The 21,735-nt window shown below is 42.5% G+C and overlaps 1 protein-coding gene across 1 annotated transcript; it reads right to left on the bottom strand.

The window, feature by feature from the left end:
* Positions 1–1,306: 1,306 nt before the first annotated feature.
* Positions 1,307–16,945, bottom strand: LOC131720994 (substance-P receptor-like). Its single transcript, XM_059013704.1, has 5 exons — positions 15,870–16,945; positions 7,304–7,498; positions 4,145–4,295; positions 2,823–3,019; positions 1,307–1,611 (listed from the first exon to the last, which is right to left on the bottom strand). The coding sequence occupies exons 1-5, from the start codon at positions 16,277–16,279 to the stop codon at positions 1,320–1,322; spliced, it is 1,245 nt and encodes a 414-aa protein (XP_058869687.1). The 5' UTR covers positions 16,280–16,945; the 3' UTR covers positions 1,307–1,319.
* Positions 16,946–21,735: the final 4,790 nt, after the last annotated feature.

A 21,735-nucleotide genomic window follows, 5' to 3' on the forward strand; every position in this document is an offset into this window, starting at 1 on the left:
AAGGGGCTGGCATAGTTCACCACCCTAACCCCATTACCTCAGTAGAATTGCCTACAAATTCAACCTAAGAACATAAGAGAAGACCATTCAGCCCATCAGCGCTCTCCCGGTTCCGAGTCTCAGAACTTTGCCAAGTTGGGTCTTAAAGGACCCGTAGACTATTGGTTTGGGTTAACTATGTCAACACCGTATCAGAACGATCGGAAGATTCCGCGTCTTCTAATAAGAATAGGATCATCCAGAACACATCACAGTCAATATATGAAGGGGTCGTCGGGCTTAATACAGCGTCTCAACGTGTTTCCAGTAAAATACTAAACGTGATTGGTTCTAAAGTTTTATAGTCTCTGTTATATGGAAATGTCTGGAAATGTCCGGCACTGTTATCATTTAAATATCTGCTCCTGGTTGCAGTTTCCTGCAGGAGGGTTGGGCAGGATACCCTCATGAAAGGAGACGAACCCCTTAGGTACCCCTTAAGGCTTGTGCCTCCTGCCCCTTCTTGCTATCTTCAAGCACGGTAAATAAAAGCCTACTAATGTGTAGCCTACAGCTGTGGCCAAAAGTTTTGCATTACCTAGCATTGAGACATAATCCAAATAAAACTATGAACATAATTTAGCAGCAGTGTGGAGTAGTGGTTAGGGCTCTGGACTCTTGACCGGAGGGTTGTGGGTTCAATCCCCAGTGGGGACACTGCTGCTGTACCCTTGAGCAAGGTACTTTACCTAGATTGCTCCAGTAAAAACCCAACTGTATAAAGAGGTAATTGTATGTAAAAATAATGTGTAAAAAATAATGTAATTGTATGTAAAAATAATGTGCTATCTTGTAATAATTGTAAGTCGTCCTGGATAAGGGCATCTGCTAAGAAATAAATAATAATTTAGATCTTTTATTTAACATCATGTAATCAAAGAAACTACAAAATGATATCGCAAAAGAAGTCTACCGGAAACCACAATAGTATTACAGTATAGTCAGATTTCGAAATGTCATTTTTTTTGTTTTGTCTTTGTTGTTAAGTATGTAGGAAAGCTACAAAGCGGTGTGCAATTCAATATGTTAACGTAACGTTATTCAGCAGGTTTCACTCAACTTTAAGAAGAAAAATGAGTTAATTCTATAAGGTGATGCAAAACTTTTGGCCAGAGCTGTAGAGTACACGACAACTGAATCAGAATCAGTTTCAGATGCTTCCGTAAAGTTTTGGGCAAATAAACGTGATTATAATCACCCTGCGGCCCCCCCCCCCCCCCCAAGGGGTTTCGTTGTTACTAAAGGTCCCCCCCACCCTCCCGCATGTTTATGAAGTTGCTCTAGGACATGGTGTTGGAGTAGAAGCTGGACGTCTCGGACATCGTTTTGGACATGCTGCGGGTTGACCCGTTGGATGTGAGGTCGAGTGACAGCCGCTTGATCCTCAGGCTGTCCTCCACGTCCTCGTCGATGGCGTTGACCACGGTGGACACGGTGGTCTCCATACGGCTCACTTTGTACATGCTGTTCTGGGTGTGGAGGTAGCGCGTGGACTTGAGCTCCAGCCCTTCGTAGTCCCCGGGTTTGACGAAGGGGCAGCAGCGGAAAGCCTGCTTGAATCCAGCTCGAAATCTGAGGGGAGGAAGGAAGAAAGAAAGAAAGATAAATGGCGGGTCTTACTTTACAGGGATTCAGTTTTTTATCCTGAAAACCCTGAACAGTCATATCTAGGATGATCTTGTACAGCATTGAGTCTGGCTGTTCAAACCGTGTAAAAAGATTTATAATAAGAGACGTGTGATTTATAAATCACAAAAACTGAGAAGTTTCATCTGGATTTTTTTAGTGCTGCGCTGGGGCGGATGGCATCAACCACTCTCTGTGCTTAACCTGAGATTCCTAAGAAGAGTCTCAAAGCCATCAAAGGCTGCAGCAGGTAAAGTGATACATTGTGTGTAGGGAGGATTGTTAAGCAGTTTGAGGTGCAAGATCAGCCCCTAAATATAATGTTATGATGGATTCCCCAGGTGCTGTAAAATGCTCTGAAAAATCAAGCTGTTGCTTCTCAGCGTACTGGACAATCACATCAGGCCTCAAGTATACATAAAAATAATAGGTGTGCAGAACATTGAGCAGGGTGGGTTTGCCTCCCTATCCTGTGTGAGTGCCCAAGTCAATCCGAAGCTCCCCCCAGCAATACTGGTGACTTCGTACAGCTCCCCTGACTGTATGACTCACCCTGCACACCACGCGCCGTGCTTATACCAGGTGAGCCACTTGGGGAACACCAAACAGCGTATTCAGCTCTGGGCAAAAGTTTTGCACCACCCTAGAGAATTAACTAATTTTGCTTCTGCTGAATGTTACGTTAACATATTGAATTAGTTGTCCACACAGTTAATGACAAATTAAAAAATGTGACATGTCAAAATCTAACATGAAATATTACTGTATTGCTATTATGGCTTCCGGTAGACTTTTGCGGTACCATTTTGTAGTTTCTTTGATTACATGATGTTAAATAAAAGATCTACATTATGTTCCTATAGTTATTTTTTAACATTATGTCTCAATCCTAAAATTCTAGGTGATGCAAAAAAAAAACCCAAAAAATGTTTTTTAAAAAGAAACAGCATCAAGCCAAGGAAACACAAAAACACCCACACGTGAACCGAAGACATCTGCACTGTAGGAATTGTATATATTAATAATAACAGTATATTGTATAACAGCGTGTGTGTGTGTGTTTGAATGCACATTTCTACAGTTTTCAGTTTTGTCAGAAACAGAAACCTAAGTGTGTTTAACTGGACTCATTATTCCAGAGATAAACCCAATAGTACCGGTCATTGAGGCAGCAGTAGATGATGGGGTTGTACATGGTGGAGCTCATCGCCAGCCACATGGTCGCCAGGTACACCTGCTGAATGAAGCGCTTCAGGAAGAGGTTGGGGAAGAATTCGCTGAGCAGGAAATAGACGTGGTAGGGGAGCCAGCAGACTGCAAAGGTGCACACCACCACGATCATCATCTTCACGACCTGGACGAGACGAGAGGGGAGCCCACGGAGAACACTTAGAGAAAGGAAAACCGTCCGTTCTGCCCACACCGCAGCCGCGGCAACTGCTAGTGAACAAATGAAAAATCCTGGCACAAAATCGTGGCTGGAAATTGACAAATAAAATAGATATTGTGACTGTATATACAGTGTGTATATATATATATATATATATAATTAACTATGTAGTAAATGACATCACAAATACATTCATAGATTTAAATAGAAATAATTGAGTGTAGTTACCATGGCATCACAAGCCTGCAAGCACCTCCACTGTTTGTTTTCAAACACACTTTTTCTATGACAATGGTATGTAAACATACCGAAAGGTTGGGAAGTTGGCTCTTTTGAGCACATTTATACACAGTATTACATTCTTTTGTTCAGTTAAAATGATGAATTTACCTTATTTTTTTATTTTTTTATTTTTTTTAAATTTTAGAGTAACCAATTATTATTTTATTTATTTCCCCTCAATTTGAAATGTCCAATTATGTCTCACACAGCACGGATTTTCTAAGGGCGTGTGAGCGTCCTCCGATCTCACAAGCCTAAAGCCAGAATTGCTTTCACGCCGAGCAATCCAGAGCAGAGGTGGGCGTGGCTACCGATCCCAGAAGACAAAGATCATTCCTGCCTCTTATCCACTCAATATGCTCAGTGTCTGGCCAGTAGGGTTCGCTGTTGAGCGATGAGGAGAATAAGTCACTGCCGGTTTCCCATCCCCACCCCTGCGGGCGTCAGAGCCAATGCGACGCCCCCTTCGGAGTCCCCAGCAAAGTTCGGTCTCTTTACACAGACTGGACGAGAACCGGCGCCATCCAAGCTGTGTGACTCATCTTGCGACAGGTTTACCTTAATGATTAAGACTGACACTCTCTGCAATGTTTAAATGAAGGATTGCATTATTTGGGGATGCATACTGTACTGCTGAACAATCCATAAATTCTAACAGAAAATACAACCCCCAAAACTAATAATAAACAACTAGAGACGACATGCAGCCCCCATAAAATATACTGGTGTAAAGAGCTGCGTTCTCAGGGAATTCCCATGGGATTTGAAGGAAAGGTGTGACGTCGGAGCGGAGTCTGATCCGAATACCTTGCGCTTGGCTGTGAGCTGCTCCCGGTACCGGTCCGACGAGTCTCCGGGGATCTCGCTGGCCCAGAGCGTGATCCCGACCACCAGGTAGGCACAGCCCATCACCAGGAGAGGCAAGAAGTAGATGAGAATCACCACGCACACGTAGTACCTGCAATGAGAGCCAGGGGGCAGCGGTGAGCACCGGAAATAAACAATAAACAACGAAGAACCAAAATCATCATCATCTTCATCATCATCATCATTGAGACGCCACTGAAGGAATCTAAGAATAATGAAGAACCAAAATCATCATCATCATCATCATCATCATCATCATCATCATCATCATCATTGAGACGCCACTGAAGGAATCTAAGAATAATGAAGAACCAAAATCATCATCATCATCATCATCATCATTGAGACACTACTGAAGGAATCTAAGAAGAACGAAGAACCAAAATTATCATCATCTTCATCATCATCATCATCATCATCATCATTGAGACGCCACTGAAGGAATCTAAGAATAATGAAGAACCAAAATCATCATCATCATCATCATCATCATCATCATCATCATCATCATTGAGACGCCACTGAAGGAATCTAAGAATAATGAAGAACCAAAATCATCATCATCATCATCATCATCATTGAGACACTACTGAAGGAATCTACGAACAGCGAAGAACCAAAATTATCATCATCATCATCATCATCATCATCAAGGTAAGAAAATCAGTTTGTCTTAAGTATTCTTAATCCGTTTATTTCTAGTATTAAAACATAAAAAATCTCATTATTATTATTACTAGTAGTTATAGTAATAGCAGTAGCAGCAGTCGTAGCAGTAGCTGTGTTATTATTATGATGAATATTGTTATTATTATCATTAGTAGTAGTAGTAGTTTTATTGTTATTATTATTATTATTATTATTATTATTATTATTATTATTATTATTATTATTATTATTAATAATAAGGCATACTTAGATGTAGTAAATTCCATGTTAGACGTTTTGACTTGAAATCTTTTCCAATGTCTTTTAGCGACTCCAGTTTTATTGCAATTACTATTAGCAGTCGTGCAGTAGTAGATGCAGTTGTGCTATTATTAGTATTAGTACATCAGCAGGTTACACTGCTTACTCTGTAGACAGGGAGAGAGGAGATGTTTACAAGAGAAGAAATGAGAGTAACAAATAGCTTCATTAGACTACAGGATCCAGCCCGGTTATCGGAGGAGCCCTAACGGTGTAATTCATTTAACGACTCCACTGATTAAAGAAATTGAGGGCTGACTGCGAGGTAGGAGAGAAAACAGCAGGGAGAACTCCCCTCAATTTAAATGACATTTAAATGATCAGGAGCCAGGAGTGTGAGCAGGGTTAGAAACTCACACTAGCCCTGCTGCTCCCAGTCCTGGTGTTCAGACCCCCCTAATGAGCCGCCCCAGTGCTGTCACCTCCCAAATTAACAAGCGACAAAAGCATTCGCTAAAAAATAAATAAAATAAAATCGATCAACCGGTAAATAAAAAACAAACAAACAAACAAAGATCTGGAAAAAAACAAGCTGCGGAAAGGCAATCCAACCCCTCCCCTCCCCTCCCCTCCCTCCCTCCCTCCCCTCCCTCCCTCCCCTCCCTCTCTCTCTCCCTCCCCTCCCTCTCTCCCTCTCCCTCCCTTCCTCCCTCCACTCCCTCCCTCCCTCCCCTCCCTCCCTCTCCCCTCTCTCCCTCCCCTCCCTCTCTCTCTCCCTCCCCTCCCTCTCTCCCTCTCCCTCCCTCCCCTCCCTCCCTCCTCTCCTCCCTCTCCCTCCTTCCATCCCTCTCCCTCTCCCTCTCCCTCTCCCTCCCCTCCCTCCCTCTCTCTCTCCCTCCCCTCCCCCTTCCCTCCCTCTCTCTCTCCTTCCCCTCTCTCCCTCTCCCTCCTTCCATCTCCCTCCCTCCCTCCTTCCATCCCTCTCCCTCTCCCTCTCCCTCCCCTCCCTCCCTCTCCCTCCTTCCATCTCTCTCCATCCCCTCCCTCTCTCCCTCCCCTCCCCTCCCTCCCTCTCTCTGTCTTCCTCCCCTCCCTCTCTCCATCTCCCTCCCTCTCTCTCTCTCCCTCCCCTCCCTCTCTCCATCTCCCTCCCTCCCCTCCCTCCCTCTCCCTCCCTCACCTCCCTCCCCTCCCTCCCTCCCTCTCCCTCCCTCTCCCTGGCGTGTTTATAGTCTTGGGGGGGGGGGGGGCTGACAAATTGACATTGACATCAGCATTATTCTAATGTCGTATAATAATAGCCTGACTGGGATTGGTGTGCTGCACTCATAAGAGGAAACAAATGTTCCATTGCTGGGGTCTGCATGCCAGGAATGCACACCCGCGTGTCCCGGGCCACACTATTAATAGACCACAGTGAGCACCCAGTCTAATCCTGCACATGCCTCCCTCTGCAGGCTGTCAGACTGTGGATAACGCCAGGGAGCCTATTGTAGTAATGTAAACAGCAGACAGATCCAGCTACTCGCGTCTTTATAACTATATATATATAAATCCCAACTCGAGTGAAGCTACGTCTTGATTGGTCTCCACCACTGCTATCTCCTTTCAACTTGGTGAAAGCTAAGTCCAATATTAGCATGAAGTAAATGACATTTACTCTACCTGCCTTCTGCCACCTCCTCCGAGACCCCCCTGTTTACTCTGCGCTTGTAGATCTCTTGATCCGCCCCTCCTGCTCTGCACTGGACTCTCCTGACCTCAGCACCGCGTTACTGGATCCTCAGCTGATGCACTATCCATGCACTATTGCACTGCTAACATGTCACTGTAGATATAACTTGCTGTGATCCTAACTTGTTGCATCTTATTCCATATTGTACTTTTGTCATTTTAGATACACTTACTGTAAACTACACTGTATTTAAATATTTGCATTGGAACCCTGTACTGCCCTGGAACACCTGTGAGTCACCTTGGATGAAGATGTCCACTAAATGAATAAATTATGATAATAACGACATGAAAATCTTAATAACCCTTCTTTAAACTAACCAGATGTTTTAAAATGAAAATGTGTGTTTGTTACAAAAAACAGGGCAGGCAAACTAATGGAATTTTGAACCCTAACCCCTAACCCCTAACCCAAACCCCTTTTGGAATCTCTCCTGCGTCTGCGGGCTCACTCACATCTTCCGGAAGTCGCAGAGCTGGTACTCCGGCCAGTCGATGTAGCAGACCACTCTCCCGGGCAGCTCTGCAGTGACGGAGTAGTAGTACTGGGGGAAGGCCAGGCAGAGCGCTAGGATCCAGATCACAGAGATGATGATCTTGGTCTCTGTGGAGGACAGTCTCTGCTTCAGGGGGTGGATGATCGCCACGTACCTGCACCGGTCACAAAGCAAACCCATGGCTGTCAGGACTAGCTTTTATTGACTGGTACCCACTCAGCAGGTCATCACTGGTACACACTGTTCTACAGCTACGGCTACAGTTTTGCATCACCTGGAATTTTAGGATTGAGACATTTAAAAATAACTATATGGACATCGATCTTTTATTTATTTATTTATTTATTTTTTTACATTTTGACCACTTTTTCAAACTTTCAAATTGCATTCCCTGCCCTCAAGGTGTCTTCACATGTACCCGCATGGACCTCTCCGAACTACATTTCCCATCAACCTCCTGCTCACTGGTAAATCCGTCTCAGTTACATATGCGAGCAGGAGGATGATGGGAAATGTAGTTCTGAGAGGTCCATGCGGGTACATGGGAAGCCATTTGAGGCAGGGAATGCAATTTAAAAGTTTAAAAAAGTGGTCAATATATATATATATATATACACAATACACACACCTTACGTAAATAGTTATAGCAACACATGGGAACATGTAACACAATACAATAAAAAGGTCCTTATGTACCCTTTAAGTGTATGGAAAAGTACAAAGCGGTGTGTAATTCAATATGTTAGCGTAACATTATTCAGCAGGTTTCCTTCAATTTATGAAGAAAAGGAGTTCATTCTACAGGGCGATGCAATGCTTGGCTGTAGGTTTAGAAATACTAAAATAAACTTAATGGGTTTCACAGACCCTGATTAGCACTAACCTTGAACTGGACTAATGTTTGCTTGGGTAGTCTAAATAAGTTTGGACTAATTTTATGATAAGTTATCATCTTGAATCTCTCTTAATAAAACAATTGTTTTTCAGTTAGAGCATCCAGAAACACTCGGCTTCGATCCACAGTCCTCTCACCCAAACTATACATGAGTATAGGGCAGCAGTGTGGTAGTGTTTAGGGCTCTGGACTCTTGACCGGAGGGTCGTGGGTTCAATCCCAGGTGGGGGACACTGCTGCTGTGCCCTTGAGCAAGGTACTTTACCTAGATTGCTCCAGTAAAAAACCAACTGTATAAATGGGTAATTGTATGTAAAAATAATGTGATATCTTGTAACAATTGTAAGTTGCCCTGCATGAGGGCGTTGGCTGAGAAATAAATAATAATAATGAGAGTTCATAAGAAGGTTCACAAACTTATGTTCTTATGTTTTTTCTCCTTATCCTCAATAAGAGGTGCCACACACACACGTGTTAGCTCAGAAGAACAAACAAAATGACCCTCAATGCTCAATCTTAATTCATTATAGTTTAACCTAAAAGGGGCATATTCTCAAATCATTAAATTGATTAACTTCAGGGTAGAACCAAGTGGGATTTGTTTTTTTGTATTTATTTTGATGCAATCGAGACATATTCCTAGCACCGCTGCTCTCACATTAATCAAAGCCAATGGCAAGAGCTGTTAGTTTTGCAGCTGTTCCCAGAAATGTTTGCCCACCGTGTACGGAACGCAGCTCGGATTGGCTAATGACGATCACATGACTTCTAAAAAAAAAACCCAGAAACAATACTGCTGCCGAGGTCAGCTATCAAATGTCTTGAGCAAAATATCTTCCTGGTGTCAACACATGTCTGCAAGGATTTTTTTCCCACTGTTGTTACTGCAGCTTTATAAATTGGTGCTGATAAATGAATGGGGATATCTGCTGCTTGGAAAACCACTTATCACAGTGTGGCAGAGTAGGGGGATGGATAAGGAGAAATGTAGTCCAGGGGGTAGATACAGGACTACATCCCCCAGAATGCCTTGGGGTTGGAATCAGAACCAGGAGGTGGATACACCTGGCTCTTATGAAATGAGAGACATCTGCCCCAAGGCAGTATCAACCTCTGGACTATATTTTTCTTTATCCTCCCACTGCTCTGCATCAGTAGCTGTTGCCAATCTGCTTTCTCATTCAGGAGAAAAAAAATATTTCACGTTCATATCCTATTAAAAAACAGGCAAGGACCAAGCAAGAACTAAATATCAGTTTAAGGTAAGAACTGTGCTTGCAGGATACAAGGTATGAGGAAGGAATTCAATGCATGTCTTGCTCCAAAAAAATGCTAGAAGGGTTCTGATTGGATGAGGGAAGGGATGCATGGAGCACATTAGGAATATGCAAGATCTGAATTTGGAAATGAAAGGACTTGCAAGGATTTTGCAGGTTTTGTGCACGGCATGCATCAAATGACTCCCTTGTCCTTTTATCATTCTCGCATAGCTATTGCCTTAAACTTTTGGGGTTCAGTTAAACACATGGGGCCCGGCTGTGTGTGTGTGTGTGAGTCTGTCTGTCTGTCTGTCTGTCACTACCTGGGGAACATGATAACGTGATTTTGCACTGATCTCCACCAAACTTTGATCCCACACTCATAGCCTCCTGTAGACGTTTCGGATTGCATTTGTTTGTAATCCGATAAACTCTTGATTTTATAGAAGTATTTGTTACCTTTTGTGTACCGTGTGATTAGTACAGGATTATGGGGACTCTTTTTTTATGAGGTACTAGTTTCTCTCTCAAATTTACCAAGATTCTTTGTTTTGCTTTTAATTTTTTTTTTTATCAGCAATGGGAAAACATGGGAATCGCATTATCTCACTGTTTAATATATATATATATATACCATCATCAGCCTTTTTCTATCCACTGCTGGATGAAGGTCTCCCCAAGATTCTTCCACAGCCTGTCTGCTCGTTGCTCCGGCGTGTTTCCTAATTTCATCGTGATATATATATATATATATATATATATATATATATATATATATATATATATATATATATATATATATAGGAAGCAGTGTGGAGTAAGAACATAAGAAGAACATAAGAAAGTTTACAAACGAGAGGAGGCCATTCATCCGATCTTGCTCCTGGTCCTTGTTTCTTTTTTCAGGTCAAAGAAGTCCCCTGGGTCGGCATTGTCTATACCTTTTAGGATTTTGAATGTTTGAATCAGATCGAGTAGTGGTTAGGGCTCTGGACTCTTGACCGGAGGGTCGTGGGTTCAATCCCAGGTGGAAGACGCTGCTGTACCCTTGAGCAAAGTACCTTACCTAGATTGCTCCAGTAAAAACCCAACTGTATAAAATTGGCAATTGTATGTAAACATAATGTGATATCTAGTAACAATTGTGAGTTGCCCTGGATAAGGGTGTCTGCTAAGAAATAAATAATAATAATATATACACTGCTGTGCAAAAGTCTTAGACATTTTGCATATTTTGGGGGTGGGGTTTATAGAATCAACCCACGCCATCTACAGAACGTCATGTCACCTATACATTTTAAATCAAAATAAAAAACATTTTTTTTTTTTTTTTTTTTTGGACGCTTCTCAAGACGCCAACCCTCCCCCTCCCCCTCCCCCCGGATTGCTTCACCCCACGTTGAGAACCATTGGGTAAATGTGACGGATTAGCTACATGTACAGTTTAACTCTGAGCTGTTGTGATCACAAGTTTTTGAAGATTCTGATCAATGTACATTTCTTCTCATCCAAACTAAGGTGTATATATTTCAATTTTTAATTGAGAGGTTTAGTCTAATAAAACAAGCAAAAAGTGTTTTACTGGTGTACAGAAAGCTGGAAAACAGGTGGACATGTAAAACACCTCATTATATATAATGCAAGGTATTTAAAAAAAAACGCTATAATATATTAATTTTATTCCGGGCGGCACTTTTTTGTTGTGGATACTTAAACGGTTTGCCATTAATTCATCCTTCAGAAGAAGGTCTTCTAGAAAATAACAAAGTAACCATGTGTGCTGTGCAGTATGATTTATAATCCAGCTCTGCAATATCAAATCCCAGGGACTCTATTCTGTAATATCTGAGAGAAGAAAGAACGCTTTTCACACAGCCTAGAGATTTTAATTAGCAGGATTGAGCTGTAATTATCATATGAATGAGGAGATGAATAAAAAAAGACTCCTGTCTTCTGATGTTTATTTTAAGAGCTAAAAGCAGTGTGCAAGCCAGAGAAAATGTGAAAGAGGTTCCACGCTAAAATATTTCCTAGCTATAGTGACCGTTTCAATGACCTTTTTACCTTTTGGTTAGAGTGACCATATGCACGCAACGCACACCGCAGTGCATTCTGGTAAGTGTAGTCGTGCTGTGAAAGGTAACCAGAATGCATTGCGATTTGAGTTGAAAAGCCTGAACTGTCCCAAACTGTCCTAGTGTGCATGGAGTCATATGCTGACCCTACTTTGGCCTGTTTTTCTTACACAATTTTGTCTGTGCGTCTGACTCTTAACCGGGTTTGATGTAACCCAGGAAAGACTGAAACACACTGTAAAATAAGTTTACTAAAATTAAATAGCTTATAGACCACAGCTATGGCCAAAGGTTTTGCATCAACTGGAATTATAGGACTGACACGTATTTCATGTTTTAAAAACTTTATGAACATAATTTAGATGTTTTATTTAACACTGTGTATTCAAAAAATGATATCTACTGGAAGCCATAATAGTAGTACCGTGTTTCATGTTGGATTTCGAAAGGTCACATTTTTCTATTTTTTTCAGCACAGGTATATAGAAAATTACAAAGCGGTGTGTAATTCAATATGTTAACGTAACATTATTCGGCAGGTTTCATTCAACTGAAGCAGAATTTGTTAATTCTAGGGATGCAAAACTTGCTGTAAATGATAGCAAAGACGGTTTAACTAGACCGGAGTACCTAACGTGTAAACGCAACATCAGTTTGGTGCATACTGACTAGCCTACACTTGCATCACTGAAGAAGGTACAATCCGAAACGTGTGTTTGCTTGAGATAGTTTTACCTTATAGGAGGCTGTGTGGTCCAGTGGTTAAAGAAAAGTACTTGTAACCAGAAAGTCCCCGGTTCAAATCCCACTTCAGCCACTGATTCATTGTGTGACCCTGAGCAAGTCACTTAACCTCCTTGTGCTCCGTCTTTCGGGTGAGACGTAGTTGTAAGTGACTCTGCAGCTGATGCATAGTTCACACACCCTAGTCTCTGTAAGTCGCCTTGGATAAAGGCGTCTGCTAAATAAACAAATAACAATAATAATTCGGACTGAGCGGTTTTAAAGTTCTAGATAAAGGAATAAACTGGGCTGTACAATTCTAAACGTGGTCTGCAGACACACACACGCACATGACAAAGACAGTGATTGATGCACCACACCACAGACACCTGTCGCTGTGACTGGAAACGACGGGGAAAACTATTTCCCAAATTATCGACCCCTGGGGGTCAGAGTTCTGGCATTGTCAGCCTCTGGAACTTGCCAGGGTATTTTTTCATTTGAGTTCAGAGACTGTGTGCGGAAAGACAGAGAGAAAGGGGGCTTGGCACAGACAAAACCGCCCCTCACAAACATGCAGACACTCTACATAAAAATCCATTAATCCCACAAGTTATTTTTGTACTGCGGGGTTCAGCGTTGTACTGTACCCCCATAACCCCACTCAAGGAACAGCGCTGGTGCAGTCATTATTTTTCGATAAGCAGTTAAAATAAAACGCGAATACTTTGAGTCAGGTTGCTGTAAAATAAAACTAGTTAGGTAACAGATCTTTTTGCTATTTCCTACTTGAGAACCTGTTAAAGATATTATAGAAGCAGGGAGGAAAGCTGCTGTGATAAACCGCAAAGCCGGCATTCCTGACATTATTTCTAAACAACAAGAATAAACGGATTACAGGAATTCAACAAGAACGCATTTGGATAATGCAGCAAATATTGGGTTTTGGCTGCTTGAGACAAACAGCATCAATCTTGTCGTGCTGTTTTAAAATGATTAAATATTGATGTTGCCTTTCTCAGGGACTGACAAATGGTGCGGAATAAACTGTAAAAAACAAAGTGGAGACTGCACTGAATTTTTGGAGGATTCTGCATGAATGCTGATGAATGAGAATAACCCTTATAAAAGATGAATGGTAAACCACGGTAGATTCATTAGCAGTTTTCCCATGCATGGCTATGCTATGCATTTACTGTAGTTTACATTGCTTTGCTGTTTTTTTATTCTTTATGTTCCTTCTCTGTGCTTTGCAATGCTTCCCTGTGCTTTACCAGACCTCTCTGTGCTTTACAATGCTTCCCTGTGCTTTACCATACCTCTCTGTGCTTCACAATGCTTCCCTCTCTGTGCTTTACAATGCTTCCCTATGCTTTACCAGACCTCTCTGTGCTTTACAATGCTTCCCTATGCTTTACCAGACCTATCTGTGCTTTACAATGTTTCCCTATGCTTTACCAGACCTCTCTGTGCTTTACAATGCTTCCCTGTGCTTTACCAGACCTCTCTGTGCTTTACAATGCTTCCCTATGCTTTACCATACCTCTCTGTGCTTCACAATGCTTCCCTCTCTGTGCTTTACAATGCTTCCCTATGCTTTACCAGACCTCTCTGTGCTTTACAATGCTTCCCTATGCTTTACCAGACCTCTCTGTGCTTTACAATGCTTCCCTATGCTTTACCAGACCTCTCTGTGCTTTACAATGCTTCCCTATGCTTTACCAGACCTCTCTGAGCTTTACAATGCTTCATTATGCTTTACCAGACCTCTCTGTGCTTTACAATGCTTCCCCATGCTTTACCATACCTCTCTGTGCTTTACAATGCTTCCCTATGCTTTACCAGACCTCTCTGTGCTTTACAATGCTTCCCTATGTTTTACCATCCCTCTCTGTGCTTTACAATGTTTCCCTATGCTTTACCAGACCTCTCTGTGCTTTACAATGCTTCCCTATGCTTTACCAGACCTCTCTGTGCTTTACAATGCTTCCCTATGCTTTACCAGACCTCTCTGTGCTTTACAATGCTTCCCTATGCTTTACCAGACCTCTCTGTGCTTTACAATGCTTCCCTATGCTTTACCAGACCTCTCTGTGCTTTACCATGTTTTTGCTGTTTTTATTACACTGTGCTATGCTTATGCTATGGGACATTAATTAAATCATATTCGATGCTGCTGATTTTTTCCTTTAAATTGATCCATGCCCTTGTGGAGTTTACAATATGAAATGTAGTACTGGGTACGGGAGTCAATGCAGTGCTCATAAACACTGTAACAGACATGTGTGCGTGTGTGCGGTGGGGTCTGTCTGCTAGAGACAAGCATTCAGACCTTTAACTACAGACCCATAATGACAGCAATGAACTGCACGAATTCTACAGTACAGAGACCTGCTGAGGTCTGAATGCATTACTTCTGCATGCCATATAGTCCTTAGACACTTTTACACATTCAACTGTAAATACACATCCTGCTCTCTCTGTGCTCAGTAAAAACCTAAGCATCCCTGAACAGACAAACAGTCAAACTACCCATATATATATATATATGTATATGTGTGTGTGTGTGTGTGTGTGTGTGTATATGTAAGATTCGGTTTTTTCACAGGTGGGTCTATCAGTCTGCTCGAAAGCGCGGAACAGCCGGGAAGCACACGAGCCCCCATCCGTACAGCCGTTCGTTTCAGTCCAATCTGGAAGCGTAAAAACCGCTCCTGGCTACCGGCAAACAGGCAGCAAAATCAAGGTATTCACTCAGGCAAAGTTAAAACCATCACATCGCTATCAACCGAGCACCGCAGAACTGCTAGCGCCGCAGCTGCGACCGATTAATCTACAGTCCTATTATTATTATTATTATTATTATTATTATTATTATTATTATTATTATTATTATTATTATTATTATTAATCCGTGCGCCGCCTTCTCCTTTCCAAACGCGTTTAAACGAGAATGCTCGCAAATGTTCCAATGAATTTTAAGAGGTTCGTTCTTTTGATATGGAAATAGTTTAGTTTTTTAATGACTTGTAACGTTAACAAATAAAAAGTATGCGTTGATATTTGGCTAATCAGTTTGGTTGTCATACGCGGACAGACAGACAGACAGACAGACAGACAGACAGACAGACAGAACGCACGGCATTTATAACGCTTCTAAACAATACAGCAGGCTAATGCGCTACCTATAATTCTAACTGTTTCAGTTTCTATGGATTGATAGCTGACCATTCCTTTATCATTCCATGATGCACCTGCAAACCACGAGCCTGCTGTCGGATCTGCTGCCTGCCTTTCTGATCGCGTCTGAATCAGACTATAATGACGCAGCCTTGCATATGGAATCACCTGTCAACCGTTGCGGAAAAAATAAATCGTAGATCAGCTGTCTTGCCTGTCTTAACTGAAACTGTCTTGTAACTGGGAGATGCACCTCTCACAATCTACCGTACTACCTGTGTGTGTGTGTGGGGGGGAGGATTATAGACACAAGTGTGTGCTGTATATCGCAGGTATGTAAGATTTGCTCATGCAAGTGTTTTAAAAGGATACATAAATAAGCGCACGTCTCACCTGTCCAGGGCTATGGCTGTCATTGAGTAGATACTGGCAAACACGGCGGCGATGGGGAAGAAGTTATGGAACCGGCAGTAGACCAAGCCGTAGTACCACTCGTTGTGCACGGCGTAGGTGAAGTTTATCACCGTGTTGAACGCCGACATCGAGGCTTCGGCAAAAGCTAGGTTGACCAAAAAGTAATTGGTGACCGTCCGCATTCTCTTGTGGGCGACAATGATCCAGACCACGACTACATTCCCCACGACCGAGATCATCACGATGGTCGCATAGGCGACGGCCCACAGCGCTATCCTCCAAACCGGCTGGACGAACTGGTTGGAGTGGTCATCGCCGGTGCCGTTTGCGTTGGAGGAAACGTTAAAGTGCGTGCCGTTGTAATCTTCTGCGGCATAAAGATCGTCCATCGCGTCGCTTTACAGAGCTACCACTAAAATAAATACATACACAAATCAATAATAATACAATCCGGTTCTTTAAAAAAATAAGAAGTTACAGCTGGATATGTAAAGTTAACGAACACAATTAAAACTGTGCCAGTATATGAGACTGAGATAAACTACTCAATTCTTGGCTGAGTCGTCTTTTTCAGATACACCTCCCAAGTCTTGCCAGTCTGCGGCCAGCTTCTTCAAACCCCCTTCCCTTTGTATTCTTCAGTTAGGACAGGCACTGCACCTGAAGCACAGCCGACTCACAGCAAGCTTGCCGTCCGATCATTCTTAGCATTGAAGCATTGAAGTGTACGGGCTGCATAGACCACAGGATACATGAGAATATGAGTAAGCTAACCACTAAAACCAATCTCCATCCTCTTATCTGACACATTTAACTAAACGCAAAATAAACAATGAGAATGTGAATAAGCTGAAAGGGGGCGAAATAAACTTTGCAAGTCCTGCCAGACGCGTCGAGCTACAGATTACTCCGGTGCCTTCATCAAATTTAGATCATTTTATAAAACTCCAGCAGCAATCTGTCGCACGATTTCAACCTGTGTTCTGGTATTGCATTCATCTACTGCGGTGCCTCCCGAACTAGCCTTGCACTGCACACGTCTACTGAATCTAAAGGCTCACTACAGCTCTCTCTCTCTCTCTCTCTCTCTCTCTCTCTCTCTCTCTCTCTCTCTCTCTCTCTCTCTCTCTCTCTCTCTCTCTCTCTCTCTCTCTCTCTCTCTCTCTCTCTCTCTCTCTCTCTCTCTCTCTCTCTCTCTCTCTCTCTCTCTCTCTCTCTCTCTCTCTCTCTCTGCAAGGCATTTTTTTTTGCGTCCTCTGATGGTCAGAACCGCGTCTGATTGATCTAAATCAAGCGCGAGGACATTCTTATGTAAACGACACCCCAAGGCTATTGCGGGATTAGTGTCAGACTAGTCAATAAATAGTCAGTCAGCAGCATTAGAAACTATCATATCATGTAGAGGTTACATATTCAATATTCATTTATCAGTCGAGTAGTAGAACATTCAAAGCGGGTCTTAAGAGCGTCGGGTCTTAATACCGCTACCACGAAACCATAGACCATAAGAAGGTAAAAAGCTGACGTGTGTGTGTGCGTGTGCGTGTGCGAGTGTGTGTGTGAGTGCGTGTGTGTGTGCGTGCGTGTGTGTGCGTGTGTGCGTGTGCGTGTTTGTCAGTGCGTGTGTGAGTGTGTGTGTGCCAGTGTGTGAGTGTGTGTGTCAGTGTGAGAGTGTGTGTGTGTGTGAGTGTGTGTGTGTGAGTGCGTGTGTGTGTGTGTGTGAATGCGTGTGCGTGTGAGTGTGTGTGTGTGAGTTCGTGCGGGTGTGTGTGTGTGTGTGTGTGTGTGTGTGTGAGTGTGTGTGTGTGCGTGTGTGTGTGTGAGTTCGTGCGTATAATAATAATAATAATAATAATAATAATAATAATAATAATAATAATAATAATAATAATAATAATATCAGTAAATGACTGGAAGAATCAGGATTTGAACCCGGGTTTAACTGCAGTCTTCAGTTTGCTGTTAAGAGCGAGGCTCCCCAGCAGCCTCCTCACGGAAGGCCCCTCGCGTGCTTGCGCGCTCCTTGGAGTCTGCTTAATAATGATGTCATGTTTTATTCACTGCTCAGCGTTCCCTTCCTGGGACCCCCGTGTATCCTACAAGTACAATTAGGTGCGCTTCAGCGGCTGACACGGGTCTTGCTGCGCAAGAAAGTGCAAGGCTATTTAAAAACACGAGGGAGACAGAAAACCTATTTATTCTGACCCTTCATGAGTATTTGTGCATGAGTGTCTCCAACTAAAATGAACTTAAAACACTTAAAAAAAATTAAACACCGAACGCCCACACTTCTCTCTCTCGCTCACTCTATCGCCCTCTAGCGACGACAGCTCAACGCTGTTTCTAAAATGCATTTAGGTATGTATCTTTTGCACTGTGCTACAATACCGTGAGTGTGTGTGTGTGTGTTTTTATATAGTTGGTATAAATATGTTCCCTGTATCTTATTTTATGTCCATCATGAAATGATCATTCGGTTTTATTCTGCGTCGTACAGGCAGATTATCAGGATACATATCGCATGGGCACCTGCATATCATGATACAGGTTGTGACATTAGTGTATTGCTCCACCAGCACAGAGCAGAGGGAGGCTGTTCAGAGAGTATAACAGCAGAGGGAGGCTGTTCAGAGAGTATAAGAGCCTCCCTTTCTCTTTCTCTGCTCCACCAGCACAGAGCAGAGGGAGGCTGTTCAGAGAGTTTAACAGCCTTCCTTTCTCTTTCTCTTTCTCTGCTCCACCAGCAGAGCAGAGGGAGGCTGTTCAGAGAGTATAAGAGCCTCCCTTTCTGATAAGCTGTGCTTCCATGAAGACTCACTTCCCTGTTAGCAGACTCTCCAACGAAGGGGGCACAATTCCTTATAATGTAAATGATGTTATACAGTACAGATTCAAAGTTATGTCAATTTTACTGGCAACAGAAAGCAAAATCTAGGGTGTCCTCTGGTAAAGGCACGGCCGCGTGGTGTGCAGGGTGAATCAGTAAGGGAGCGCAGGTTCTGGGTCCTGGCTGTGTGGAGTCGCTGGTCTTCACTGGGGATTCAGGAGGGTTAGGGAGGCAAAACCAGCAGGGACTGGTTCTCCTCATCGCGCTGCAGCGGACCCGACCGGCCAGGCATCCAGCGAGCTCAGAGCAGACACCTGTAGGGTTGGCCTGTGTCGTCCAGAGGGCTGTAGCTCGCTGACATCCGCTCTCGAGTTCCTGGGGGTAGAAGAGGAAGCTGGCTTGGTCGTGGGGTCGGAGGACGCCCGCTGAACCTTCAGTTCAACTGAGCTGTGCGGGGAACAGCTGCGGTGAGGGGGGAAAAATCTCCATTCTAAATTAGGGAGAAAATCAGGAGAAAACTCCTGGGGGTCAGCGTTCTGGCACTGTCAGCCTCTGGAGCTTGCTGAGGTATTTTTTTCATTTGGGTTCATGTGCGGATAGCCTTAGACAGAGAGAGGGGGCTTGGCAAAGACAAAACCGCCCCTCACAAACATGCACAGACATCCTACCTAAAAATCCATTAATCCCACAAGTTATTTTTGTACTGCGGGGTTCAGCGTTGTACTGTACCCCCATAACCCCACTCAAGGAACAGCGCTGGTGCAGTCATTATTTTTCGATAAGCAGTTAAAATATCACGCAAATACTTTGAGTCAGGTTGCTGTAAAATAAAACTAGTTAGGTAACAGATCTTTTTGCTATTTCCTAGGAGAAGGGAGGAAAGCTGCTGTGATAAACTGCTGTGATAAACCGCAAAGCCGGCATTATTTCTAAACAACAAGAATAAATGGATTACAGGACTACAACAAGAACGCATTTGGATAATGCAGCAAATATTGTGCTTTAGCTGCTTGAGCCAAACAGCAGGAATCTTGTCGTGCTGTTTTAAAATGCTGATGTTGCCTTTCTCAGGGAAACTGTAAAAAACACTAAGACTGCACTGACTTTTTGGAGGATTCTGCATGAACTTCGATTAATTAAATTTAACCATCATAAAAGATGAACGGTAAACCACGGTAAATCTCCAGTCATTTAGCAGTTTTCCCATGCATGGCTATGTTATGCATTTACCATAGCTTACCATGGGAAAATGATCAAAATGGGCAAATTAGTGATTGTATAATTCAACTGATGTCTTTAATAGGCCACACAAGTAATTCATTTCAAATAGTAAGAGAAATGGAACACAGTTAAATGCATTACTGAACAGAAATTGAAATTCTCAGTTCGTTTTTTTTATGCAGGTGGGTATATTAAGGATAGGTTCAAATCCCACCTCAGCCCCTGACTCATTGTGTGATCCTGAGCAAGTCACTTAACCTCCTTGTGCTCCGTCTTTCGGGTGAGATGTAGTTGTAAGTGACTCTGCAGCTGATGCATAGTTCACACACCTGAGTCTCTGTAAGTCGCCTTGGATAAAGGCGTCTGCTAAATAAACAAATAATAATAATAATAATAATAATAATAATAATAATAATAATAATAATAATAATATAAATGACAAATCTTAAGCTGTACTAATACATTTGCATGCACACACACACACACACACACACACACACACACACACAGACACACATATATTACATACCACATTTAATATAGGGTACAATGTAAATTGCATGATTTCCATTACGAGAGTAGATGTTAAAATTTCATGCTGATTTGAACTAGGCTCTCGTCAAGATAAGCACCAACTAAGACGTAGCTTTACAGTAAACTAATGTGATCCATCTGTGTCTCCATCCATTTGCGCTTCCTTCCATATGATGATGTAGATATCCTTCTGTCTGGTGTTATTGGCTGAAGTGTAATGCTGGCTCCAGGGATCAGCTTATTGCCTCCCTAGCACATCAGCACACACAACGGCTGCGATGCTGGCTCCGGGGATCAACCACAGAGCGGTCTCCCCAGCGCATCAGCATGACAACCGTCTGGATTGAGCTAAGTAGGGTACATCTCTGGGGTCTTCAAGTGGACACCTTCCATCCTCGGTAACAACATATCAATCAGTAAGGGTGTGTGTGTGAGTGTTGTATATCGCAAGTGCTTTTTCTTTTTAAATGTTCACTAAACAAAAACAACATTTTGAAAATAACATTAGCTCATGCAAGTGTTTTGATTAATACCTGTCCAGGGCTATGGCTGTCATTGAGTAGATACTGGCAAACGCAGTGGCGATGGGGAAGAACAACTAAATAAGAACATAAGAACATAAGAAAGTTTACAAACGAGAGGAGGCCCCATTCGGCCCATCTTGCTCGTTTGGTTGTTAGTAGCTTATTGATCCCAGAATCTCATCAAGCAGCTTCTTGAAGGATCCCAGGGTGTCAGCTTCAACAACATTACTGGGGAGTTGGTTCCAGACCCTCATGATTCTCTGTGTAAAAAAGTGCCTCCTATTTTCTGTTCTGAATGCCCCTTTATCTAATCTCCATTTGTGACCCCTGGTCCTTGTTTTTTTTTTCAGGTCGACATTGTTTAAACCTTTTTAGGATTTTGAATGCTTGAATCAGATCACCGCGTAGTCTTCTTTGTTCAAATACATAAATGAATTCATACATAAACACATTGCCATGAGATTTGCAGTCTGTATTTTATTTTAAAATAATAAAATATTGTACAGATAATCATAAGCATATCATATATATATCTACAATAAATAAATATTGTAAATAGCAAACTAGGTTAGTAACACTAAAATCGAAAGATAAAAAAACACTAACAAGTTTTTCTTGAAATACTTCTAAACAGTAAACTTCACTTTTTTTTTTAAAAAACATCCCCACAAGTCCTGTACACGCTTGACCACAAATGACAATAGAATTTACACAACACGATTTTTGCTCCAGGAAATAT

This window comes from Acipenser ruthenus, chromosome 46 (genome assembly GCF_902713425.1).
Source record: "Acipenser ruthenus chromosome 46, fAciRut3.2 maternal haplotype, whole genome shotgun sequence".
NCBI classification, from domain to species: domain Eukaryota; kingdom Metazoa; phylum Chordata; class Actinopteri; order Acipenseriformes; family Acipenseridae; genus Acipenser; species Acipenser ruthenus.

Excerpts from the sequence above, each read along its gene's own strand:
- LOC131720994 (XM_059013704.1), bottom strand. The coding sequence starts at position 16,279 with ATGGACGATCTTTATGCCGCAGAAGATTACAACGGCACGCACTTTAAC. Across the intron at positions 4,296-7,303 it reads CTCTGCGACTTCCGGAAGAT|GTACTACGTGTGCGTGGTGA; the intron begins GTGAGTGAGCCC and ends CTCTCATTGCAG. Across the intron at positions 1,612-2,822 it reads TACTGCTGCCTCAATGACCG|ATTTCGAGCTGGATTCAAGC; the intron begins GTACTATTGGGT and ends TCCTCCCCTCAG.